Source organism: Ranitomeya imitator, chromosome 1 (assembly GCF_032444005.1).
Source record: "Ranitomeya imitator isolate aRanImi1 chromosome 1, aRanImi1.pri, whole genome shotgun sequence".
Classification (NCBI taxonomy): domain Eukaryota; kingdom Metazoa; phylum Chordata; class Amphibia; order Anura; family Dendrobatidae; genus Ranitomeya; species Ranitomeya imitator.
This window is the reverse complement of record NC_091282.1, coordinates 831,167,636-831,194,988: the sequence shown is the minus strand read 5'-3', so window position 1 is coordinate 831,194,988 and position 27,353 is coordinate 831,167,636. Positions and strand designations below refer to the sequence as shown.

Sequence of the window (27,353 nt, the reverse complement as noted above, 5' to 3'; positions counted from 1 at the left end):
ATTTTTTTTTTTTTTTTTTTTACTTGACTTTGATGATAATCCTGGATTTCCATAGATTTAATGCCATAAATCCACAGTTTTAAAACTTCTTCTTTCCAAGCCTTTATCAGCATATTGTCAGCTTTGGCTTGCTGCTTTCTCCTTGCGCTTAGTTAAGTAAACACAAGTTTAGATTAAATATTTCATGACTGCCTGCTATTCTTTAGAGAACAAATGTTATTCTATATTGCGCTGGCAGGTCTAATTTCCTACTGCTCACACAAAGCATCACTTGGGCCTCTCCAGTGACTTCTGATGGGACCTTCCTCTTTGACGTCCTATTTGGCAAATGGACAGTAGTGTCCCTGAGCTGAAGACCTTTCAAAATGTGACTACTCCACTACTAAAGCATCCGTAACAAACGGCTAACTGGGCCAGTGAGAACCACAGCCAATCAAATATTCCTGGATAAATCTGTATTCAGTGAAGACAGATTGTAACAATTATGAGATAGAAGATGGCAGGTGCTAACGTAGATGGTAAGGAAAGAGAAAGGAAGAGGTGGATGCAGAGCCCCTTCCCTCTCCCACATACATGGAATCTATTCAGAAGTAACTGCCATCTCCTTATCAGTAGTGTAATATTCTGTATTCACAGAATACAGATTTTACCCAGGAATTGAGAATTTTGAAGATTCCGTCCCAGAGGTGAAAGAGACACATTTCTTTGATAAGACATATTGCAAAATTTATTATTTTCTTGCGTACTAGTGATTTTTGAAATAAAAATTAAAATGTTGGTTTCTCTTTAACTACTTCATTACCTTGGACATCATGATTGGGAAATTCAGTTTTTAACAGCAGGGCATGTCGTCACGGGGTGGTTTTGTCGCCCTCCCCGCAACTGCTATCCCTGTGATTGGCTATTCAATTATAGGGTCACTTGTGGGGGGTTTCTACTGTTTAGGCACATCAGGGGCTCTACAAATTGAACATGACGCCCACATACCATTCCATCAAAGTTTGTGTTCCAATTTGTCACTCCTTACTTTCCGAGCTCTGTCATGCACCCAAACAGTAGTTTTCCCCCATATATGGGGTATCTGCGTACTCAGTAGAATTTGTACAACAAATTTTGGGGGTCATTTTGTCCTGTTACCCTTGTGAAAATAAAAAACTTGAGTCTTAAGTAACATTTTTGTGAAACAAGTTACGAGCGTAAAAGTTCATTTTTTTTTCCTTCCACATTGCTTCAGTTCCTGTGAAGCACCAGAAGAGTTAATAAACTTCTTGAATGTGGTTTTGCGCACCTTGTGGGGTGCAGTTTTTGGAACGGTATTTGGGTATTTTCTGTCATAAAGGCCCCTCAAAGTCACAATGTGAGGTGGTCCCTAAAAAAAAAATGGTTTTGTAAATTTAGTTGGAAAAATGATAAATTGCTAGTCAACTTTTAACCCTTCTAACTTCTTAAATTTTTTTTAATCATGTTTCAAAAATTGTGCTGATGTACTGTAGACATGTGGAAAATGTTATTTATTAGCTATTTTATGTGACATATCTCTGGTTTAAGGGCATAAAAATTTTAATTTTAAAATCATGAAATTTTCCAACTTTTCTATTTTTTTTCACAAATAAACGCTAGTTATGGCGATTTACATTTCACCGCTATCATGAAGTACAATATGTCACGAGAAAACAATCTCCGAAACAGTGGGAACCCTTAGTGTTCTATAAAGTGACACTGGTCAGAATTTTAAATTCTGTCAAAATTGTGTTTTATTGACATTTAGGCAGGGGCTTCATGGTTACTTTTCTGCAGCACCCGTCTTCCTGCCAATGTGCTAGCACTGTGCCAGTACTGCAGTGTAATCTAGGTTAGGCTACTTTCACACTTGCGTCGGTACGGGTCCGTCACTATGCGTCGGGCTGACGTACCGACACTCGTTGTGAAATTTATGCACGACGTGGGCAGCGGATGCAGTTTTTCAACGCATCCACTGCCCAGTTTAAAGTTCGGGGATGAGGGGGCGGAGTTCCGGCCGCGCATGCGCTGTAGAAAATGACAGACGCGACAGGCAAAAAAAAGTTCACTTGAATGCTGACGGTCTGCCAAAACATGACGGATGCGACGTGTGGACATCCGTCACGATCTGTCGCTAATACAAGTCTATGGGTAAAAAACGCACCCTGCGTGCACATTTGCAGGATCCGTTTTGGTTCCCAAAGCGACGGATTGCGTCGGATTGCTAAAAACGCAATTGTTAAAGTAGCCTTACAGATGTGACTGCAGTTTGCAAAATAAATCCTAATGAACCGTGGCGCCATCCACCTGCGTTATGCTGTGGTTTAGCAGTGCAATTGTGCACACTCTGGCAGGATAACATCAATGTTTGGCCAATTTTGATTTTAGCATTGAGTGCTCATAATTCCATTACTTGATGTTCACCTAGACATCTGTGGTGGAGCGTCACTTTAATGTGCTCAGTGTCCCTACATATCCTGTCACACATACGGGTAGGCACAAATAAGCCAGCCGGTCACGGCAGGATTGTCTAGCTTTGTAATTCATGGGGATCATTTTAAAGGGATTTTGAAACTAGCCTTGCCTCCATGTGCGGACTCTGTGTGGTATATTATAGACTATGCTGCCGCAGATCCTTTCTGATACCATTTACATTACTGTTCTTTTTCCCCTTCTAGGCAAAATATATCTCCCACTGTATCGATGAGATCAAACAAGAACTTAAGCAAGACAACATTGCTGTGAAAGCTAATGCCGTTTGCAAGCTAACCTATGTGAGTAATTGTCTTTATGATGTCTGAATTTTTAAAGTACAGATTAAAAAATTGTTGCACAAATTTGTTTGCCATCGTCATCCTCCGGACTTTAATTAAAAATTAATTCACGTGTGTTTTCTTTTTGTATGTGCACTGCCCGTCCCAGAATGGCACCTTCCAAGGCCGGTCTGCATGGCCGATGTCAGTCTGCCTGTCTGTATTGCAGACGCTGCGTGCTATTACTTGCACACAATCGTGCATTCTATCCCCTGAACCCTACACCTCCTTCCTCACAGACCCTGACGTTCAGGTGGAAAGTCACTGGTGTAAAGTAGCACATAGACCTCACCCGACCTGTATGCACGTGCTCTTTGCATAGCAATGAATGAAATCTGCAATGAAAATTAGGCTATACTGCAGTTTCTATGCTGTTGGCCAGTGGGGTTTTGGTAGATAGTTTTTGATGTTGGGTGACCCTATATTCACACAATGCAGTTAAGTTCAGACATGCTCTGCATTCACATGCTCAGTATGTGTAAGCCAAAACCAGGAGTGGGTGATAAATACAGAAGTGGTGCATATGTTTCTATTATACTTTTCCTCCGATTGTTCCTCTCCTGGTTTTGGCTTATAAATACTGATGTAATATACTGACCGTGTGAACTTGGCCTAAAGACTGCTTCAGACATCCGTGCAAATTGGTATGATCATGGACCCAGATGCACGGACTGACCGCAGGTCTCCAGACCTGAGCGTGGCAGCTTCATATGTCTATGGAGCCACAACCAGTCTGTACATTGCGTTCCATGCTTAGACCGATTTGCATAGAAGTCTTAAAGCACCACTCCAGTTGTTTCTTCTTCTTCATTGCACTGCTGGAGTGGTGCTTTAAATGTAATTCCCCTGCCCCCTGTGTCATACTCACCTGCCGCCATCCTTTTCTAGCATCTCCATCAGTCTCTGGCAAAAAGTGATCTGCCGGCAACTCCAGTGTTTCATGTAGCGCGTGAGAACTCAGTCATGTATAAGTGATCAGAATCTCCCCAAACAAATAGGAGCTACTGACTGCAGCATCACTAAACTATTCTATTTCCATACTAAAGTTGACTGTGAAGCTGTAACCAGAGGAACTTGTCACTGGTTAATTTAAACTATTTGCCAAATTTAAGTTATGATTGTTATTTTTCCTTTTAATATAAAGGCTTAAAGGGAAGCTGTCCGCAGGTTTCCACCCCTGAAACTATCTAAATCGGCATACAGCTCTTACAAGGACAAGTCCAGCAATACGTTTACATGGTCAGTCTGCTCCTACATTACTGAGAAATTAATGTTTGTATTGATATGTAAATGGGTTTGGTAGATCTGACGCCTCTGTCACTCCAGCTCTATTCCCCACCCTGACCCAGTGCTGGCACCTCCTCCTTGACTGATGGCTCTTTTGCCTGAAGTCACATAGCGTTGAGGCAGTAGGTTATGTAGGAGGAGGTGGCACTGGGTGGGAATAGAGCTGGAGTGACAGGGCGTCAGATCTACCATAGTCATTTACATAACAATACAAACACTAATTTATCAGTAACGGGAACAGACTGGCCATGTCAAGATATTGCTGGATTTGTCTTAATATGCACTCGTAGCTTTTATAAAGAGTTTTATGAAACAGATTCCCTTTAACAACCTCAGAAGCCCATCTATGTGCAGAAAAAAGACTGTACCGGAAGATATTTTACCACGAGATTCCTGATAATTCAAATTTCCTCTAGTCTTGTGATCTGTTTTACAGCAAGTACTTGCAGCTACTTCTTGTAATATGTCAGCATGAGTATCCACTTTATCTGAATCTTATTATCAAGTGTCCTGGAACCTGGAGTCCCCCAATACCTAGAGACCCCTTTCTAGTGTTCCACTTAGGTCTTGTGTGTGTATATAAGTGATGGTTTGGGGATTGTGATCATTCTGTGTGCATAGAGTAACCTTGTCCTTGGGAGTCCATAACCTGTTTAGATAGGACAATGTGCTGCCAAGGAAGATCATTTTTAACAAACCTTAACATCATTTCCCCCCGATTTTGTTCAATTATTAGATTTTGGCACCTGCTAAGACAGGCTGATTATTCTTTGCAAATGGCCTCCATCAATGATGTCACTTCTGCCGAGTTCTTCTGGAAAAAGGCGAGTTCCTGGCGTCCATAGACATCCAGGACGCGTACCTCCACATTCCCATTTTACCTTCTCACCAAAGGTTTCTTCGCTTTGCAGTTCAGGAAGATCACTTTCAATTTGCTGCTCTGCCCTTCGGCCTTGCCACTGCTCCCAGGGTGTTCACCAAGGTCATGGTGGCTGCCGTGGCCATCCTTCATACCCGAGGTGTGGTGGTGTTACCATATCTAGACGATATCCTCATCAAAGGCCCCTCTTTCCGCACCTGCAAGGAGGCCGTGAACATCAAAATAGATAAACTTTCTCACCTGGGTTGGAAGATAAACTTTAAAAAAATCTTCCCCAGTACCGGCTCAGCGAATTTCATTTCTATGAACGATACTGGACTCGTCTCAGGGGTTGGTACTTCCCCCGGAAAAGATCTCGGTCTTACAGCGGGAAGCTCAGAAGCTCTCCCAACCTCATTCTCACTCTCTTCGTTTCAGTATGAGAGTCCTCGGCAGGATGGTAGCGGCTATGGAGGCGGTCCCATTCGCTCAACTACACCTCTGCCCCTTACAACATGCTCTCCTGGCTGTGTGGGACAGGAACCCTCTCTCTGGATCGTCGTTTCCTCCTTCCCCAGCGAGTCAGACAGTCTCTCAGGTGGTGGACTTTGAAGTCCTCCCTGAATCAAGGGAAGTCCTTTCTCCCAGTACATTGGCTAGTTGTGACAACAGATGCCAGTCTTCTGGAATGGGGAGCAGTGTTCCACCATCACACTGCTTAGGGCCGCTGGTCTCTTCAGGAAGCTCGCCTGCCCATCAACATCCTGGAGATACGGGCAATCAGGTTGGCTCTTCTTCATTTCCACCCCTTCCTGATGGGTCGTCCCTTCAGGATTCCGTCCGACAATGCCACGGCAGTGGCATACATCAACCGGCAGGGGGGAGCACGCAGCAAGGCAGCCATGGCCGAGGTAGGCCATATTCTTCGTTGGGCCGAGGAAAACCGCTCAATGATATCAGCGGTTCACATCCCGGGAGTGGAAAATTGAGAGGCAGATTTCCTCAGCCGTCAAGGTCTCGACTCCGGAGAGTGGTCTCTCCATCCGGAGATCTTCCACCAGATCTGATGGCCTCATGGCTAAATTCCAAGGTTCCCAACTTCATAGCTCGGTCCCACGATCCGGCGGCCGTCGGGGCGGATGCACTCGTTCACTCGTGGCATCAGTTCCAGCTTCCGTGCATAATTCCCCCTCTTCCCTTTCTGCCGAGAGTCATCAAGAAGATCAGAGCGGAGGGGATATCCATAATTCTGATTGCGCCAGATTGGCCGCGCAGGGCCTGGTACGTCGAACTAGTTCAACTAGTCGCCGATGTCCCCTAGCGATTACCGAATCGCACAGACCTGTTGTCCCAGGGCCCCATTTACCACCAGAACTCCGAGGCCCTGTGTTTGACGGCATGGCCTGGGTGCTAACACAGGCAGGCTTCTCTCAGAAAGCCATTTCTACCATGATCAGTGCTAGAAAGCCTACGTCTATGCGTATATATCATCGCATTTGGAAGACCTTCTCATGGTGCAAGGACCGAGGACGCTCTCCCCTTGAATTTTCCATTCCTTCCATCCTCGAATTCCTTCAGTCGGGTTTGGACTTGGGTCTCGCCCTTATTTCTCTCAAAGGGCAGATTTCAGCCTTGTCAGTCCTGTTCCAACGTAAAATTGCCAACAGATTACAGGTGAAGACGTTCATCCGAGGGGTCTCCCATGTGGTGCCGCCCTATAGGATGCCGTTGGAACCATGGGACCTTAATTTGGTCCTTGGAGTCTTGCAGGAGGCTCCTTTTGAACCTCTGCAGGACGTTTCCCTGTCCTTTCTGTCATGGAAAGTTGCCTTCCTGGTTGCGGTCACGTCCATCCGACGAGTCTCAGAGCTGGCGGCTTTGTCTTGTCAAGTTCCTTTCCTCATTTTTTTCATCAGGATAAGGTGGTTTTGAGGACATCCCCGTCTTTTCTACCGAAAGTTGTCTCATCTTTCCACCTCAATGAGGAAATGGTCTTGCCTTCATTTTTGCCCGTCACCATTACATCGCACCGAGAAGGCTCTTTACACACTTGACTTGGTGAGAGCTCTTAGGAGGTACATCTCGAGGATGGCGTCTTTCTGCAGGTCAGTTGCCCTGTTTGTGCTCCCGGAAGGGCCAAGGAAAGGTCTAGCCACTTCCAAAGCTACGATAGCCAAGTGGATTCGTTCAGCTATCCAGGAGTCCTACCGAGTCAGAGGTCACTCCGTCCCAGCAGGGATTAAGGCTTATTCTACTCGGTCAGTGGGTGCGTCTTGGGCCATCCGGCAACAAGCATCGGCAGCACAAGTCATCAGAGCTGCAACTTGGTCCAGCCTGCATACATTTACGAAACATTACCATGTCCATTCTCAGGACTCGGCAGATGAATTTTGCAGGCGGCAGTGCTGCATCTGTAACTTGTGGGTACAAGCAGCCATTGCAGTGGATTGTTTCCCACCCAGGGACTGCTTTAGGACGTCCCATGGTCCTGTGTCCCCCAAAGAGGCCTAGGAGAAATAGGGATTTTTGTGTAATCACCGTAAAATCCTTTTCTCCGAGCCAATCATTGGGGGGTGGGGGGGGGACAGCACCCACCCTGTTAGCCTATTGGCTTTAGTTTTTTTCTGTGTTGACTTGGTTTTGACATAGTTCATTCTTGTTAAGCTCCTACTGCTTTGTTACCGAACTGGCTCACTTAAAGCCTGCAGGAGGGTGTATACTGCAGGGGAGGAGTTATTCTTTGTGTGTTAACTTGGGGTTCTCCTAGTGGCAGCAGCATAATACCCATGGTCCTGTGTCCCCCAATGATTGGCTCGGAGAAAAGGATTTTACGATGAGTACACAAAATCCCTATTCTGCTGGTTAATAGCTTTTTTTTTTTTTTTTTAACATGACATGTTCTCTTTAATAAATTAACAATTAATGTGTGGCAGACCTGGTCTTCCGAGATTGTGTATGGGGCCTCCCTACCCTCTGGAAGGCTAACCACAACCATGTCCTATTGGCTTTCTCCACAAGGCACTCCTGAATTACTGTCCGAGCCTAATGTTTGAGGTAGAGATGGCTGTCACATGTGTAAGGCCAGTGTTACTTGGCTGCTGTGACCCGTAGACTGTTCTGAGCGGCAGGCCACCTCTCTGTGATGTCCATAGAGCCTAACAGGGCACAGACAGAGAGCTGTGTACCGCAATAATACAGATTTCCCTTTAGCGTGGCCAAAATCCCACAGAACCATGCTTTAAGGCATCTTCCAGTACATGCATATCACTGATGCCATTTTTCTCATTGACCTTGCTTTTCCCTTCTGTCTACAGTTGCAAATGCTGGGATATGACATCAGCTGGGCTGCCTTTAATATTATCGAGGTGATGAGCGCCTCAAAGTTTACTTTTAAGGTAAGATTTAAAACCGCCTTGACTTTTCACTTCTATATATAAGTGTCTTATGTTTTCATCGGTTTACTTCTGTGTTGTCCAGAGGATTGGATACTTGGCCGCTTCACAATGCTTCCATGAGGGCACAGATGTCATTATGCTGACCACCAATCAAATCAGGAAGGTATGGCTTAGGAGTTTGGATTATTTTCTCTATTATTATACTGTAGATATATTGTTAGACAGAACCGCTGTCGATTTATTGCTGTCTTTCATTTAAGAAAAATGACACCTCTTCATTAGATCTTATTGTAACAAATGTAATGTTTTCTTTTCAGGATCTGAGCAGTCCTAATCAATATGACACTGGCGTGGCCCTGACCGGGCTGTCTTGTTTTGTCACTCCCGACCTGGCCAGAGATTTAGCAAATGACATCATGACACTGGTAAGTGAAGTGCTTGGAAGACCTCTTTGACAACATATGCTATACTTTAAAGGGATTGCCGCATGGAGACATACCCTGTGCGACTGCCCCATTTGTGTGGAAGGCTGCCTTGAAAGTGCCTTCCACTCAAAAAAAACAAACAAACAAAAAAACAAACAAACAAGTTGTATCAGTGCGATTCCATCCCTTTTAAAAAGGGGGCACCAGTGTGGCACCATCCCTTTCAAAAAGGGGGCACCAGCGCGGCAGCATCCCCATAATTGTCATCGGTAAGGCTGGGTTCCCATTGCGTTATGGGACCGCGTTAAACGGACAGCGTTGCACAGCGAAATTAACGCCGTGCAACGCGGCCGTTAACGCGCCCATTCACGCTAATGGGAACGCACTACACTAGCGCGTGCCATGTTCGGCATGCGCTAGCGACGCGCCGGAGATTCCTGGCGTGCCGCGGACGCTGCTTGCAGCGTCCGAGGCGCGCCCGCGGTCCGTTCCCCGCTCTCGCAGATCGGGGATCTGCGAGAGCGGGGACGTTACCGCGACCCCGAACGCGGCCCCATATAAAACATTGCGTTAGCGCAATCCGCTAGCGCTAAACGGATTGCACTAACGCAATGTGACCCTAGCCTAATAGGTGTAGAAATGCATGTAAAGATAATGCTGGAATTCATTTTGAATGAACTACATGCACTTATAAATAGTTTAAGGGGGTGAAATCCGGCAGTTTTTGTATAAAGGTTTTTGCTTCCTCATCTGAGAGCAGCATAATGTAGGTAAAGAGACCCTGATTCCAAGGATGTATCAATACTTAGTTTCCTGGTTGCAGCCGTTCTGACACGATTGGCGTTCTTAGATGTAGCTTGTAGCAGAGCTGAGAAAGCAAACCCCGCCCTCATCAGACTTTCTACGTACATAGTCTATAGACAGTGAGCTGCTTATCACAGGAAGGGGGGCGTAGTCGCACCAGGTCTCGGGAGCTGTAATCCCAGCAGTAATAGGGTCCTGCTGATAAAACCTTCATTATAAGTAAGTGGCACACAGTGTGATGTGACACAAAGCTGAATTCAGTGTTTTAACCCCTACATCATGCTGTACTTGGATTACATAGCAAAAATCTGCTGGCAGATTCCTTTTAAGAATGTGTGTTTAACTTAAAAAAACAAGTTCCAAGAATGCTGAATCTGCAGGGCAGTTTGCGATCTAGCCAGGCATTATGATGGGCTGCTTCGGTGAAGTTCCTGGCAGCGGTGCTGGAGTTCACTATTACATTTGTCTCCATGCCCCTGGAATTCAGTATGAAACCATGCAGAACCACATGTGCTTCACCTTTGCAGCAGTTAGTGGTAAACCATGTCCGTCTTTTGCTGTGTGGTTAGTGACCTCGTCATACATAGTGCACCTTTAGAGAGTTACGTTCTTTTGATACACCACAGAAACAAGCTGGTGTTAATGGTTTTCCTTACAGTATTACATTAGATTTATAGAGCATGCCTCCAACTGATCACACCGTGGTTTAATGACGGAAAGTGCGGCCATTGATCACATTGGTGCTGGTGTCTGCATTAAGCTCCCATCTTTTTAAGGCAATAGTAGAGTAATCTGCAATCTATAGCAAAAAAGATCTCTGATGAACCCTATTAGAAGAAATCAACCAAACTTACGCATTGGCCTTCAGTTACCCGATTCCAAAAAATAATTTTTAGGCTTCCTTAACGAGATAATTCAGGATCCATTAAGATCCATTTTATAAAAGCTCTAATTTCTCTGTTTCTCCTGATTCTAATGTGAACAGAGCCTAAGTCCAACGCATTCTTTCCAAACGAGCACGATGTCCAATAAAAAAAATATTACCGGTATATTGTGGCATCGTGTTGGCCAGAAAAATCTATGTGAATACTTATGCCCAAGATAAATAAACTTTTGGTCACAAAAGTATTTACTACCAAACTTTGCAGAATTCCTTTTTTACCTTTTGTAGATGTCTCACACAAAGCCATACATTAGGAAAAAGGCCGTTCTGATCATGTATAAAGTGTTTCTGAAGTATCCGGAGTCTCTGCGCCCAGCGTTTCCCAGGCTGAAAGAAAAGCTGGAGGACCCTGATCCAGGTAAGTGTGTGCCCACTGCTCCGATTGCCGTCATCCACACAGATTGACACATTTGGTTATATGTGCCATTTTTTCCACTCCCAGGGGTTCAGTCCGCAGCGGTGAATGTTATTTGTGAACTAGCTCGTAGAAACCCCAAAAATTACCTGTCGTTGGCTCCGCTCTTCTTCAAGCTCATGACTTCTTCTACTAACAACTGGGTCCTGATTAAAATTATTAAATTGGTAAGAACATAACGTGTCCTGTTCTCTTCCCATGTAATTAACATCTTCTTTAAACAGCATTAAAACTCACACCTCTTGTCAAGACATGAAAGGAATCGGCCTGCCATTTTCATGTGTGAGATTCAATTATATTTAACAGTCTTAACTCCTCGTTGTGACTAGACTTTTTTTTTTCTGACAAACAGAGGAAATTGTTTGCAGGCGTGCTGAATGACAAAACACAGGGAAGATTGTTAGACAAACTGGACGTTTCATTTTCACCGAAATGGCTACAAGCCTTTTTAATACATTTTTTTTTTTTTTTAAATCTAGTTGTAAATGGTTAACACAGAATTGCCAAGAATGTGACAATGATTCTCAAACAGTCGTCATGTCCAGGTCCCTTACACATCCCCAAGTCTACCCTGTCCACTGTATCTGTCGTGATCCTGTTTGGTCCCTTTGCACATTCCTTATCGCAATGATATAAGGTAATTAGTGATGAGAGAGCATTCTCAGATAAGGTGTTATCCGAGCACGCTTGTGCCTTAAGAGTATATTCTGCGTTCTCAAATACTATGTTCGAGTCCCCGGGCCTGCATGTCTCACGGCTGTTCAACTACAGCAGCACATGCAGGGACTGCCTGTTTATTTAGCAATTGCTGTATATGTTGCTGCTGTCGAACAGCCGTGAGACATGCAGGCGTGGGGACTCGAACATTGTATTCGAGAACACAGGGTATACTCTTAATGCATGAGTGTGCTCAGATAGCACCTTATCTGAGCACGTTCGCTCATCACTAGTAATATAAAGGGTCTCATTGATGACCAATGCCTTGTACCACAGAACAGATATAAAAGGGTAATCAGGTCTAAAATACCGTATATACTCGAGTATAAGCCAACCCGAGTATGAGCCGAGACCCCTAACTTTGCCACAAAAAACTGAAAACTTAATGACTCGAGTATAATCCTAGGGTGGAAAATGCAGCAGCTACCAGTAAATATCAAAAATAAAAATAGATACCAATAAAAGTAAAATTGAGACATCTGTAGGTTAAGTGTTTTTGGATATCCATATTGAATCAGGAGCCCCATACAATGCTCCATACAGTTCATGATGGGCCCCATAAGATGATCCATACAAAATACACCCCATATAATGCTCCATAAAATTTGATGGGCCCCATAAGATGCTCCATATTAAAATATGCCCCATATAATGCTGCACAAAGGTTAATAATGGCCCCCTAAGATGCTCCATACAGACATTTGCCCCATATAATGCTGCACAAATGTTGATTATGGCCCCATAAGATGCTCCATAGAGATATTTGCTCCATATAATGCTGCACAAATGTTGATTTTGGCCCCGTAAGATGCTCCATAGAGATATTTCCTAAAATGCTTCACAAATGCTGATTGTGACCCCATAAGACGCTCAATAGAGATATTTGCCCCATATAATGCTGCACAAATGTTGATTATGGCCCCATATAATGCTGCACAAATGTTGATTATGGCCCCATATAATGCTGCACAAATGTTGATTATGGCCCCATATAATGCTGCACAAATGTTGATTATGGCCCCATATAATGCTGCACAAATGTTGATTATGGCCCCATAAGATTCTCCATAGAGATATTTGCCCCACATAATGCTGCACAAATGCTAATTATGGCCCCATAAGATGCTCCATAGAGATATTTGCCCCATATGCTGTTGCTTCAATAATAAAAAAAAAATTTCATACTCTCCTCTCGTCGCTCAGGCCCCTGGCACTTGCAATATTCACCTATCCTCGTTGCACCGCCGGGCGCCGCTGTGTCTTCCCCGTCCTCTGCACTGATGTTCAGGCAGAGGGCGCACACTAACCACGTAATCGCGCCCTCTGACCTGAGCGTCACAGCAGAGGACCCGGAATACGGAGCCCGGTGGTGGAACGGGGACAAGAGAATATTGTGCAATGCTGCTCACCCTCCCCATTATACTCGCCTGCTCCTGGCGCGGTCCCTGGCAGCTTCCCTAATGGTCTTCTCAGGGCGCTGATGGCTTCTTCCAGCGTTGAGCAGTCACCGATACCGCTTATTACAGTAATGAATATCCTGCTCCACCCCTATGGGAGTGGAGTCGTGTCCATATTCATTACTGTAATGAGCGGTACCATGTGACCGCTCAATGCTGGAAGAAGCTGTCAGCGCCCGGAGACCATCGGTGATGCAGGGACCTCGCCAGGAGCAGGCGAGTATGTCACAGCCGCTGCTCCCCCTCCCCGAGAGGGGCACTTTCAGTCTAAAAAAAAAAAAAAAAAAAATGGGCTGAAAAAAATCTCAGCTTATACTCGAGTATATACGGTAAGTCTGCAGTCACTTTGTATGACTGGAGACTTATGAATCTCACCAGCTCACGCACTCTGCACTGCTAGGATTCGCCAATATCTGAGCCGTTATGCATTATACATGCTCCCCGGGCAGAATTCGTCTGGTGGGCCTTGCTCAGTACAGTTGTATGGAGCGAGACCGCACCCACTAGACTGCTTCATATCGCATACATCACCGCCATTTCTGCCTCAGAAACCCCTCTAAGGGATTGTCCACTTTTTTTTTAATGACAAATGTTTGGCACTTGATTATGTGGCATTTAATAATAGACTTATTACAGGTTCTCCTGCTGTACTTGTTAGTGCGGCCTACTGCACCACTCTTCTGTTAACATAATTGCTGCTGAGGAGGGTGTATGTGGTCAGACCTGTTCAGCTGGAAAAAAAAGCCAAACAATCTGCATGTGGCAAATCTGTTCTCCATTGGAGGAGGGAGATGGACAGTTCTGGTCACAAGCTCCTCCATCAGCAGCCATTATGAGAACAGGAGAGCGGTGCACTGAGAAAGGTCCACAAACCAGTACAAGAGCAGAACCTATACATTTATATTGGTGAGTGGCGCAAAGTCACCTCTGCAATGCTTAAAGTAAAGTGGACATCCTTTTTAAAGACCAAGTTTGCCTGTTACTTCTGCAACAATGTGTATGATGCCTTGGCTGTGGATACATACAATCCTTTTCTATATTAAATGAACTATGACCCCTTTACAAGTCTGTAAATCCCTCGTATTCATATGGGTTGTTCTCATATAGATTGACATGTCTGCTTTGTTTTTCCACATTAACCGTAGTTTGGGGCCCTTACTCCATTGGAACCAAGGCTGGGAAAAAAACTGATTGAGCCTCTGACCAACCTTATTCACAGGTAAGATAACTCTGTGCTCCGTTGTCTGTAGTTCTGTCCTCCACCCGACTGGTATCCGAGAAAGGTGTCCATCTTCCAGTCACTTCTGTGCTGTGCTTCTGATTTATTCTCCCCTTTCCGCCAGTTTCTTGCACCTTACGTGTTATCGCACTTTTTTGTAACTGGTTCTTTTCCTTCTGTACAGTACATCTGCAATGTCTCTCCTGTATGAATGTGTGAATACTGTAATAGCGGGTAAGTAAAATAATTGGAAACCTTAGCAAATTTGCAGAATTTAAAATATCTTAAAATGTTTGCATAACTAATAATAATAATAAAAAGAGTAATCGGTTTAATTTTTTTTCCCATAAATCGTTATGAAAATAAGACACTTTTATAATATATTGTATCAGAGAAATTCACATCTTGTTCCTCCCAGACTAATCAATCATTCTTCAAAATTCTCAGTTCATGGGTAAAATCCGCTTTCAATGAATACATATTTTCCCACTACTTTGAGAAAAAGATGCTGGTGCTTATAAAGAACTATGAAAATTGCAGCAGAATACCGGTGTCGGCCTCGCGAGCATCTCTCTCCTCTCCATAGAATGTTAAAAGGTCTAAATGTCCTCTCCTATCAGTAATGTGAGAACCGGTCTTCACTGCTGACAGCTTTTATCCTTTTATAATGCGAGAGAAACGTCAATCCAGGAGGAGAAAGAAGCAGATTTATCCAAGATATTTTACATTGTAGCTTATTTGTGTGAACTATATTTTTTTTAGTAACTAAGTTTCTCTTTTAGCCGAAAAAAAATGACGATGTGCTGTCTCTCTCTCACGATAGCGCCTCCATTTATTTTCTATAGTACTTTGGCTTTCAGTACTAGAACGTTAACAAATGATGTTGATAATTACTAACTTGCCGCTGTTTAATAAGCTGCTGCTGGTAATGAATTACTCAAAGCCTCCCATATACGGAAGACCTTAAGAATAGTATAGAGTAGTCAAACCATGCAAGTCTTGTCTGTAGTTGGATAATTTGTCATTGTAAATATCGGAGGAAATTCAATGAAATGGCTCTTTAAAAAACAAACTAATCCAAAGAGCCCTAAAACTTCAGACCCTTCTTGGAAATCGTAATCTATAGCAATTTGTTTTAAATCCCCTTCCAAATAAAATGTGTAAATAGTATTTCCGACCACAGTGACCTTTCTTAAAAATGTTTTCCCAGTGACCATTATCACCTATCTATAGGATCCTTTTCTCCTTCGCCTCATTGGGGGACACAGGACCATGGGTTATGCTGCTGTCACTAGGAGGCTGACACTAAGCTGAGACAAAAAAGGGTTAGCTCCTCCCCTGCAGTATACACCCTCATGCTGGCATCCAGAGACCCAGTTTAAGCTTAGTGTCCGTAGGAGGCACACTGATTTTTAACCCTTTTGGGGTTTTTTTCTCTTTTTCTTTTTCCTTTTTCCGGACGAAGGGGGCGACGGATTCTTCTAAGGTCCGATCTCCCCCGAACCAACAACAGGCGAGCACGGGAGTTTCACCTCTCCGTATCCTCTCCTGCGTCGTGGGAGCCACTGCCTGAGCTGTCCTTTTTTGGGCGACGGTTTCTCCCCTAATGGGCCCCGATCTCCCCTTTTTGTTATACAGACGAGCACTGGTGTTCCTACCTCCAGTATCCTCCTCTGCAGCCAGGCCTTTTTATTGCCGGACATCTGCCCTGTCCACCAGGTCCTACCCTCGGCTGTACAGTGGCTTTATCCCAGTGGCGTCCGTGCAGACCACACTGCATCACCAATGTGACTTGTGACTCAGGTGGTGGACGGTTCCTCTCCACCCCCCATGTGGGGTCGGTGGATAGAAGGCTTCCCAACCCCTGCACCGTTCCTATGCATGGCACCTCCATATGGCACCCTCTCACCTCCATTTCAGGGTAAGTGCCCGGTGGGGGGATTTGGGGGGGGGTCGCCAGCGGTCAGGAGGGCTCCTCATCCCTGGGCTCCATCTGCAGGCTTTTTGGGCGGTGTCCCTTTCTTTTTCCGGCGCTCGCGACCGCGCGCCGGGCCGAGGCCGCAAATTTAGCCCCCGGCTTCGGCCTAGCCGCTGGTCGCCGCCGTTAAGCCCCGCCCACTCCAGTCAGTGTCAGCGGCGCCGCCCCCCGCTCCTGGCGCTTCTCACAGCCGCCGAGATTTCTCTTCCTGATCTCGGCGGCCATCTTGGCCCCTCTCCTCAGCGCCGCAGCTCCTGCCTGTCGCATCTCTGGTGCGTCAGTGGCCCACGTGCAGCCGGCTTCCTCTTCTCAGACTGAATATCTCAGCAGTTCGTCTCTCCTGGATAGCGGGACACAGGACCGGGGTAAGGAGACATCGTTAGCTCCCCTCTGCAGCGCCCTCTCAGACACTGGTTACCCTATATAGACCCCGTAAATTTTTTCTGCATTAGCATCATGTCGCAGTCAAGGTCTAAAAAATCCTCTAAGGTACATACAACCTTTTTTTCTGCGTGTACCACCTGCCAGGCCCCACTTCCCAGGCCTCAAAGCTTTCCCCTCTGCTCTGCCTGCGATGCCCCATGTGCCCAGGAGCCCTCCACCGCCGCCGACCCTGGCGTACCTAGCCCCCCCCCGTGGGTCGCCTCGCTTTCTCAGTCCGTGGATTTTTTAGCTAACGCCATCAAATCCATTCAAAATCCTCCCGGGGAACGAGGCAATCCGCTACAGGTGCTAAGAGATCCCTCCATAGCAGGGGAATCGTCGGCCAGCAGGGGCCGCTCTCCTCTTAAAGAGGCACGGTCGTCCAGAAAACGGACCCGTACTACCTCTCCGGAGCGTTCTCCTCGCCACTCAGACTCTGGCAGCTCCACCTCTCGCTCACCCTCTTTGGGGGCTCGCAGCGTTCAGGACTCTGAACATGAGTCTGAAATTTCTTTGGATCCGGAGGCTCCGGAGTTCAGAGCCACGGTTGACTCCCTCATCGTAGCAGTCAATCACGCACTAAAGGTGGATGACGATTCTAATTCCGCTCCGGAACACGCGGTCTCCTTTTCCAGAACCAAGCGTTCTCACAAATCTTTTGCCTCTCATCCAGCCTTCCTGGATATTGTCAGGCGTCACAGGGAGCGCCCAGACAAGCGCTTCACGGGAAAGAAGGACTTGGTTTCCAAGTATCCCTTCTCAGCTGATCTCGTGAAAGACTGGACGGATCCCCCTACGGTAGATCCGCCGGTCTCGCGCCTGGCTTCTAAGACTCTTCTCTCAGTCCCGGAGGGCGCTTCAATTAAGAGCCCCACCGAACGCCAGATAGACTCTCTAGCTCGCTCTGTGTACGAAGCCTCTGGCTCGTCCCTGTCTCCCTCCTTCGCCGCGGCTTGGGTGTCCAAGGCTATGGTTTCCTGGGCGGATGCCCTAGCGAAATCCATTAATGAGCAGGATCTCCCCTCTGAGATGGCGGACCTGGCTAAGCAGCTAGCCATGGCCAGTGATTATGTTATGTTCGCATCTCTCGACGCGGCAAATTGCGCTGCTTCGGCGGCTTCCAACGCCATCGCTATTAGACGGGCCCTTTGGCTCAGAGATTGGCGTGCAGATTCTTCCTCTAAAAAATCCCTGATTTCTCTCCCTTTTCAAAGCGGGCGTCTTTTCGGCGAAAAGCTTGACCAGCTTATTTCCGACGCCACAGGGGGAAAGAGCAAGTTTCTTCCCCAACAGAGGCCCAAAGCGGCTTTCCAGCTCCAGCCTTATTTTCGTTTTCGGCCTTTTCGTACCAACTCTGCCTGGTCCAATCCCTCTGGCCTTCCCAGATCGGACCGCTCCGCCCGCGCAGACAGAGACGCTCGTCCATCCTTCAGACCTAATCCCTCCTGGCGCGGGAAACCGAGGCAGCCCCGAACCAGAGGTTCGAGACCCCCCAGATTCCCTTCTCAATGACTCGGGAACGGCGCCAGTCGATACCAGAAGAGTAGGCGGTCGTCTACTCCTTTTTCAGCAAGCCTGGCTCTCCGTCGTTCACGACGAATGGGTCAGAGATCTGGTATCATCTGGCTACAAGATAGAGTTCTCCTCTCCCCCTCCAACTCGGTTCTTCCCCTCTCGTCTTCCCAGTTCGGGAGCTCAGTCTCGCGCCCTTCTTTGCGCCATCCACTCCCTCCGCCAGAGCGGGGTCATCGTGCCGGTCCCGGAACACGAGAGGTTCAGAGGCTTCTACTCAAACCTCTTCGTCGTGCCAAAGAAGGACGGGACAGTTCGTCCCATTTTGGATCTGAAGCTCCTGAACAGGTGCGTGAGAGTCCGGCACTTCAGGATGGAATCGCTCAGATCGGTCATCTCCTCCATGGAAAGAGGGGAATTTTTAGCCTCGATAGACATCAAGGATGCCTATCTTCACATCCCGATTTTCCCGCCTCATCAGAGGTTCCTCCGCTTTGCCATTCGAGAAGACCACTTCCAGTTCACGGCCTTACCCTTCGGTCTCGCCACGGCGCCCAGGGTGTTCACCAAGGTCATGGCGGCTGTCATGGCCATTCTTCACTCTCGAGGAGTCGTCGTATTACCTTACTTAGACGATCTCCTCATAAAAGGCCCGTCTTTTCAGGCCTGCGAGTCAAGCGTCCACATTACCCTGGATTCGCTTTCGCGCCTGGGCTGGCTGATCAACTTAGACAAGTCATCTCCCGTTCCTTCCCGTCGGATCTCCTTTCTGGGAATGATCCTGGACACTTCAAGGGGGCTGGTTTTGCTTCCTCGGTCCAAGGTCCAAGCGCTCCAACAGGGAGTCCGTACACTCTGCCATTCTCGCCCGCGAACCATTCGGTTCGCCATGAAGATCCTGGGAAAGATGGTTGCGGCAATCGAAGCTGTTCCCTTCGCTCAACTCCATCTCCGCCCTTTGCAACAGGCTCTGCTGGACAACTGGGACAGGAGTCTCTTTTCTCTCGACCTCCCTTGTCCTCTGTCCCCACAGGTCAGACATTCTCTCATTTGGTGGACCCTGGGACCGTCTCTTCGCCAGGGGAAGTCCTTCCTCCCGATCCGCTGGTTAGTGGTAACCACCGACGCCAGTCTTCTGGGCTGGGGGGCGGTGTTTCTTCACCACTCGGCCCAGGGCCGTTGGACTGTTCGGGAATCCAGTCTCCCCATCAACATTCTGGAGATTCGTGCTATCAGACTTGCTCTGATTCACTTCCACGCTCTGCTCGCGGGTCACCCAGTACGAGTCCAATCGGACAACGTCACGGCGGTGGCTTACATCAACCACCAGGGGGATACCCGCAGCATGGCGGCAATGAGTGAAGTCTCCCTCATCCTTCGTTGGGCTGAGACCAACCACTCCATCATCTCGGCGGTGCACATTCCGGGAGTCGAGAACTGGGCGGCGGACTTCCTGAGCCGCCAGGGCCTTGCCTCGGGGGAGTGGGAACTTCACCCAGAAGTTTTTCACCAGATCTGTCTTCGCTGGGGGACCCCGGACGTGGATCTGATGGCGTCCAGATGGAACGCCAAAGTCCACAACTTCATTGCTCGATCTCGGGATCCCCAGGCCATAGGAGTGGACGCGCTGATTTCTCCGTGGCATCATTTTCAGCTCCCATATGTGTTTCCTCCTCTTCCCTTACTGCCGAAGGTCATCCGAAAGATCAGGACGGAGGGAGTTCCGGTCATTCTGGTCGCCCCAGACTGGCCTCGTCGCGCGTGGTACGCGGAACTCGTCCAGCTCGTAGCCGACGTCCCCTTGCGGTTGCCAGACCGCCCAGACCTACTTCGCCAAGGACCGATCTACCATCAGAGCTCAGGGGCCCTACGTTTAACGGCGTGGCTGTTGAAACCTGGATTCTAGCTCGTGCTGGTTTCTCTCAGCAGGTCATCCCCACCATGCTAAGTGCTCGCAAGGCGTCTTCTGCCTCTATCTACCACCGCGTCTGGAAGACCTTCTTCTCCTGGTGCAGGCTCCGAGGGCACCCTCCGCTCAGGTTCTCCATCCCTTGTATCCTGAATTTCCTTCAGTCCGGTCTGGATTCCGGTTTGGCCCTGAGCTCTCTTAAAGGTCAGATCTCTGCCTTATCCGTGCTGTTCCAGCGTAGGATCGCCACCAACCTTCAGGTCAAGACTTTCATTCAGGGAGTCTCCCATGTTGTTCCTCCCTACAGGATGCCGTTGGAGACCTGGGATCTCAACTTGGTCTTGGGGGTTCTCCAGGAACCGCCGTTCGAACCCCTTCAAGACGTTCCGCTCTCTGTTCTCTCTTGGAAGGTTGCCTTCCTGGTAGCGGTGACGTCCATCAGAAGGGTTTCAGAGCTCGCCGCTCTATCCTGCCGGGCACCTTTCCTTGCCTTTCATCAGGACAAGGTAGTCCTACGTCCTTCTCCCGCGTTTCTTCCGAAGGTGGTCTCAGCTTTCCACCTTAACGAGGACATCATTCTTCCCTCCTTTTGTCCGCAGCCCAAACATAGGGTCGAGAAAGCTCTCCATACTCTGGACGTGGTATGGGCCCTCAGGAGGTACATCTCCAGAACGGCGCACTTCAGAAAATCGGACGCCCTTTTCGTGCTCCCGGAGGGTCACAGAAAGGGTTTGGCTGCGTCTAAATCCACGATGGCCAGATGGATCCGATCTGCTATCCAGGAATCCTATCGGGTCAGGGGCAGTCCTATCCCGGCGGGGATTAGAGCTCACTCCACTCGGTCGATGGGTGCTTCCTGGGCCATCCGGCACCAGGCATCAGCGGAGCAGGTTTGCAAGGCCGCGACGTGGTCCAGCCTACATACGTTCACAAAGCATTACAATGTTCACATCCAATCCTCTGCGGACGCGGCCCTTGGCAGGCGTATCCTGCAGGCGGACGTTGCGCATTTGTAGTCAGATGGTACACGGAGTTATTTTGGTTGTATTGTTTCCCTCCCAGGGACTGCTTTGGGACGTCCCATGGTCCTGTGTCCCCCAATGAGGCGAAGGAGAAATAGGGATTTTTGTGTGTACTCACCGTAAAATCCTTTTCTCCGAGCCACTCATTGGGGGACACAGCACCCACCCTGGTAGCCTTTCGGCTCGTGATCTTGTTTTTTTTTTTTTGATCTTGACTGTTTGTTTGACATGTTATATTCTAATGTTACTTGTTATATTGTTACTATCCTACTGCTTTTGCACTAAACTGGGTGTCTGGAAGCCAGTACGAGGGTGTATACTGCAGGGGAGGAGCTAACCTTTTTTTGTCTCAGCTTAGTGTCAGCCTCCTAGTGACAGCAGCATAACCCATGGTCCTGTGTCCCCCAATGAGTGGCTCGGAGAAAAGGATTTTACGGTGAGTACACACAAAAATCCCTATTTTCAAGTCCGCAAAAATGATCTTTCATACTTGTTACAAAAGGTTTTCAAAGTTGATGTAATTCTTTTAAGTATGAATTCTGTTGTGTTTTACCCTTGTAGGTCTCAAAAATATTGCTTTAGGGTGAAATGTATTAGGAACTTTATTTTATTTCATGACACCACATGATAAAGTGTAATTTTTGTTTCACAGTTTTGATATCGCTGTCATCTGGGATGCCCAACCACAGTGCAAGCATTCAGGTAGGTTAAGAATCTTTTTTTTTTTTTTTTCTTTTCTATATATAAATTTGCTTAAACTGTACACACACCTTCAGGTGTTGTTTGGAAATACAGCGAAATGAAACAATAAATTTCCTAAATAGCTTTAATTAAAGATTTAAACCAGTCTTTTCTAAGGAGCCAATCTCTACAGTACAATAAAATGACCACCAGCTTGTCACATCCTGTCAGGTTCGTTCACCTGTTGCTTTTTTTGACGCATTGGGTCTTATAATGTTCAGTTCGAAACTCTCTACTCCTAAGTTCCCGGAGCTGACCTTCATCTAGTGCTGCCATTCTATCTCCAGATCACAGCATCCGAAAAGAAGGGGAGTAAGCCACCTTTTCTGAGGTTCAGCACTCCTGGCATCTCCAGGTATAGAGTAGAATATCCATGGGGAGCACAGCTTTCTGCACATGAAGAAAAGAGTGCAAAGCTTTGTACTGCATATGCTCAGAGGCCTCTGTCTTATTAACTCCCTACCAACCTATGATGTAAATGTGCGTCATGGTAGAGTGCTGGTTTCCGCAACATTATGTGCATTTCAGTTATGACAAATTAGTGACAGGATATCACCGGCACCTGTCGTCCCAGCCAGCTTATCGGCACCTAGCTAAGCTGCAGGACCCATGTCTGCTGTCCCACTCGCCAGTCACAAGCCTCATAATGACAGGAGAAATGGCCATCCCTGCCTTTGATCTCCTCACTCCTGTCAGTGTTATGCTTCATCTCCATGTCTGTTACGAAACGTAATTTAGCCCCTCAAGCACCTCATCAGAGCCCATATGATCCTCCAAGTGCCCTAAACTCCTTTTATCCTGCCGGTTTGCTTTTTTCTTTCCTGAATTTTTTTTCACTTAAGCTAATAATCAAAAACTATATTGATAGCTAAGTTTTAGAGTTAGCAGTTGGCATAAATTGAGTTAGTAATAGCGGGTGTTTAGTTTTGGTTTGGAGTAGGCAAATTGTCTCTTCAGAGAGGAAGAGGACTAAAACTCTAGTGCCACCTATTGGAAGTAGCAATCCTAACAGTCAATGTCGACCCTTTAACGAGCCTTGTCACATGACTTAGGATAATAGCCAAACCAGAATCTCAATTTGCAGACACTTTGTTTCGGGGTTCTACCCCTCGTCAGTGCAAAGTGGAGCTCTACTGAGGGGCAGTACCCTGAAACAGTGTCTGCAAATTGGATTCTGGTTTGGCTATTATCCTAAGTCATGTGACAAGGCTCGTTAAAGGGTCGACATTGACTGTTAGGATTGCTACTTCCAATAGGTGGCACTAGAGTTTTAGTCCTCTTCCTCTCTGAAGAGACAATTTGCCTACTCCAAACCAAAACTAAACACCCGCTATTACTAACTCAATTTATGCCAACTGCTAACTCTAAAACTTAGCTATCAATATAGTTTTTGATTATTAGCTTAAGTGAAAAAAAATTCAGAGTTCTAGTCCTCTTCCGCTCTGAAGAGACAATTTGCATATTTCCAAGAGGAGCATTGCGGCTTTGTCTCCTCATCTCGGCATGCTTAACATGTCACTCTCCACAAGGAGAAACGATACTTCTTGGATCCCGGTTTGGAGTAGGTAATTTAATTTAGCGCTAGGCTACATATAGCTTGCATATTAGAGACATTTTTGTGTTTATTAAAAAATTACAATTTAGTTTTACATATACATTACAAATATATACAGTACAGACCAAAAGTTTGGACACACCTTCTCATTTAAAGATTTTTCTGTATTTTCATGACTATGAAAATTGTACATTCACACTGAAGGCATCAAAACTGTGAATTAACACATGTGGAATTATATACTTAACAAAAAAGTGTGAAACAAGTGAAATTATGTCTTATATTCTAGGTTCTTCAAAGTAGCCACCTTTTGCTTTGATGACTGCTTTGCTCACTCTTGGCATTCTCTTGATGAGCTTAAAGAGGGAGTCATCGGGAATGGTTTGCACTTCACAGGTGTGCCCTGTCAGGTTTAATAAGTGGGATTTCTTGACTTATAAATGGGGTTGGAACTATCAGTTGTCTTGTGCATAAGTCTTGTGGATACACAGCTGATAGTCCCTTGAATAGACTGTTAGCTGCTTTTTTCTTGCCATAATACAAATTCTAAGTAAAGAAAAACGAGTGGCCATCATTACTTTAAGAAATGAAGGTCAGTCAGTCCGAAAAATTGGGAAAACTTTGAAAGTGTCCCCAAGTGCAGTGGCAAAAACCATCAAGCACTACAAAGAAACTGGCTCACATGAGGACCGCCCCAGGAAAGGAAGACCAAGAGTCACCTCTGCTTCTGAGGATAAGTTTATCCGAGTCACCAGCCTCAGAAATCGTAGGTTAACAGCAGCTCAGATTAGAGACAGGTCAATGCCACACAGAGTTCTAGTTGGAGACACATCCCTACAACAACTGTTAAGAGGAGACTTTGTGCAGCAGGCCTTCATGGTAAAATAGCTGCTTGGAAACCACTGGTAAGGGCAGACAACAAGCAGAAAAGACTTGTTTGGGCTAAAGAACACAAGGAATGGACATTACACCAGTGGAAATCTGTGCTTTGGCCTTATGAGTCCAAATTTGATATCTTTGGTTTTAACCACCGTGTCTTTGTGCAACGCAGAAAAGGTGAACGGATGGACTCTACATGCCAGTTTCCCACCGTGAAGCATGGAGGAGGAGGTGTGATGGTGTGGGGGTGCTTTGCTGGTGACACTGTTAGGGATTTATTCAAAATTGAAGGCATACTGAACCAGCATGGCTACCACAGCTGTTGTGAATTCTGTGGCTGAATTCACTCCTGTGGTCACAAGTGGTACTGCAGCTTCTGAGCTTCCTCCCTCAGGTGTTCTGGTGAGCTCGTTAACTGCTTCATTACTTAACTCCGCCTGATGCTGCTATCCTTGCTCCTTGTCAATGTTTCAGTGTTTGATCTGAGCTTCTCCTGATTGTTCCTGTGACCTGCTGCTCTGTATAGCTAAGTGCTTTTTGCTTTTTTGTTGCTTTTTTTCTGTCCAGCTTGTCTTTTGTTTTGCTGGAAGCTCTGAGACGCAAAGGGTGTACCGCCGTGCCGTTAGTTCGGCACGGTGGGTTTTTTTTTGGCCCCCTTTGCGTGGTTTTGCTTTAGGGTTTTTTGTAGACTGCAAGGTTCGCTTTACTGTCCTCGCTCTGTCCTAGAATATCGGGCCCCACTTTGCTGAATCTATTTCATCCCTACGTTTTGTCTTTTCATCTTACTCACAGTCATTATATGTGGGGGGCTGCCTTTTCCTTTGGGGAATTTCTCTGGGGCAAGTCAGGCCTATTTTTCTATCTTCAGGCTAGCTAGTTTCTTAGGCTGTGCCGAGTTGCCTAGGTAGTTGTTAGGCGCAATCCACAGCCGCTTTTAGTTGTGTTTAGGATAGGATCAGGTGTGCAGTCTACAGAGTTTCCACGTCTCAGAGCTCGTTCTTGTATTTTTGGGTATTTGTCAGATCACTGTGTGCGCTCTGATCGCTAAGCACACTGTGTTTCTGGATTGCCTTCATAACACCTGTCATTAGCAAACATAACAGTACAAGGAGCCTAACTAATTATTCTCAATAGAGGGAACGAAAAAGTTCTGACATCATTTTTTTTTTTTTTTTTTTTCTGCTCTGTGTTCACTTTTTTTTTTTTTCCCCCTAGACATTTGGGTGATTCTGGACACAGGTGTGGACATGGATATTCAGGGTCTGTGCTCTTCAATGGATAATCTCGTTATAAATGTACAAAAAATTCAAGATACTATTGATCAGAAATCTATGTTAGAACCAAGAATTCCTATTCCTGATTTGTTTTTTGGAGATAGAACTAAGTTTCAAAAATAATTGTAAGCTATTTCTGGCCTTGAAACCTCATTCTTCTGGTAATCCTATTCAACAGGTTTTGATTATTATTTCTTTTTTGCGCGGCGACCCTCAAGACTGGGCATTTTCTCTTGCGCCAGGAGACTCTGCATTGAGTAGTGTCGATGCGTTTTTCCTGGCGCTCGGATTGCTGTACGATGAGCCTAATTCAGTGGATCAGGCTGAGAAAAATTTGCTGGCTTTGTGCCAGGGTCAGGATGATATAGAAGTATATTGTCAGAAATTTAGGAAATGGTCAGTACTCACTCAGTGGAATGAATCTGCGCTGGCAGCTTTGTTCAGAAAGGGTCTCTCTGAGGCTCTTAAGGATGTCATGGTGGGATTTCCTATGCCTGCTGGTTTGAATGAGTCTTTGTCTTTGGCCATTCAGATCGGTCGACGCTTGCGCGAGCGTAAATCTGTGCACCATTTGGCGGTACTGCCTGAGGTTAAACCTGAGCCTATGCAGTGCGATAGGACTATGACTAGAGTTGAACGGCAGGAATACAGACGTCTGAATGGTCTGTGTTTCTACTGTGGTGATTCCACTCATGCTATTTCTGATTGTCCTAAGCGCACTAAGCGGTCCGCTAGGTCTGCCGTCATTGGTACTGTACAGTCCAAATTCCTTCTGTCCATTACCTTGATATGCTCTTTGTCGTCGTTTTCTGTCATGGCGTTTGTGGATTCGGGCGCTGCCCTGAATCTGATGGATTTGGATTATGCTAAACGTTGTGGGTTTTTCTTGGAAACTTTGCGGTGTCCTATTCCATTGAGAGGAATTGATGCTACACCTTTGGCCAAGAATAAACCTCAATACTGGGCCCAGCTGACCATGTGCATGGCTCCTGCACATCAGGAAGTTATTCGCTTTCTGGTGTTGCATAATCTGCATGATGTGGTCGTGTTGGGGTTGCCATGGCTACAAACCCATAATCCAGTATTGGATTGGAATTCCATGTCGGTATCCAGCTGGGGTTGTCAGGGGGTACATGGTGATGTTCCATTTTTGTCGATTTCGTCATCCACCCCTTCTGAGGTCCCAGAGTTCTTGTCTGATTATCAGGATGTATTTGAAGAGCCCAAGTCCGATGCTCTACCTCCGCATAGGGATTGTGATTGTGCTATCAATTTGATTCCTGGTAGTAAATTCCCTAAAGGTCGATTATTTAATTTATCCGTGCCCGAACACGCCGCTATGCGCAGTTATGTGAAGGAATCCCTGGAGAAGGGACATATTCGCCCATCGTCATCACCACTGGGAGCAGGGTTCTTCTTTGTAGCCAAGAAGGATGGTTCGCTGAGACCGTGTATTGATTACCGCCTTCTTAATAAGATCACTGTTAAATTTCAGTATCCCTTGCCATTGTTATCTGACTTGTTTGCTCGGATTAAGGGGGCTAGTTGGTTCACTAAGATAGATCTTCGTGGTGCGTATAATCTGGTGAGAATCAGGCAAGGAGATGAATGGAAAACTGCATTCAATACGCCCGAGGGTCATTTTGAGTATCTAGTGATGCCGTTCAGACTTGCCAATGCTCCATCTGTGTTTCAGTCTTTTATGCATGACATCTTCCGTGAGTAT

The 27,353-nt window shown here is 46.4% G+C and overlaps 1 protein-coding gene across 3 annotated transcripts in view; it reads left to right on the top strand.

The window, feature by feature from the left end:
- The window catches only part of AP3D1 (adaptor related protein complex 3 subunit delta 1), a 113,120-nt gene that overhangs the window by 43,321 nt on the left and 42,446 nt on the right, over positions 1-27,353 (top strand). For all 3 annotated transcript variants that reach the window (XM_069740603.1, XM_069740602.1, XM_069740604.1), the window contains exons 2-10: positions 2,679-2,774; positions 8,274-8,354; positions 8,437-8,517; positions 8,672-8,779; positions 10,755-10,884; positions 10,969-11,108; positions 14,261-14,334; positions 14,519-14,568; positions 21,831-21,880. In XM_069740603.1, coding sequence (XP_069596704.1) covers positions 2,679-2,774; positions 8,274-8,354; positions 8,437-8,517; positions 8,672-8,779; positions 10,755-10,884; positions 10,969-11,108; positions 14,261-14,334; positions 14,519-14,568; positions 21,831-21,880 — 810 coding nt within the window. The remainder of the gene's footprint in view (positions 1-2,678; positions 2,775-8,273; positions 8,355-8,436; positions 8,518-8,671; positions 8,780-10,754; positions 10,885-10,968; positions 11,109-14,260; positions 14,335-14,518; positions 14,569-21,830; positions 21,881-27,353) is intronic.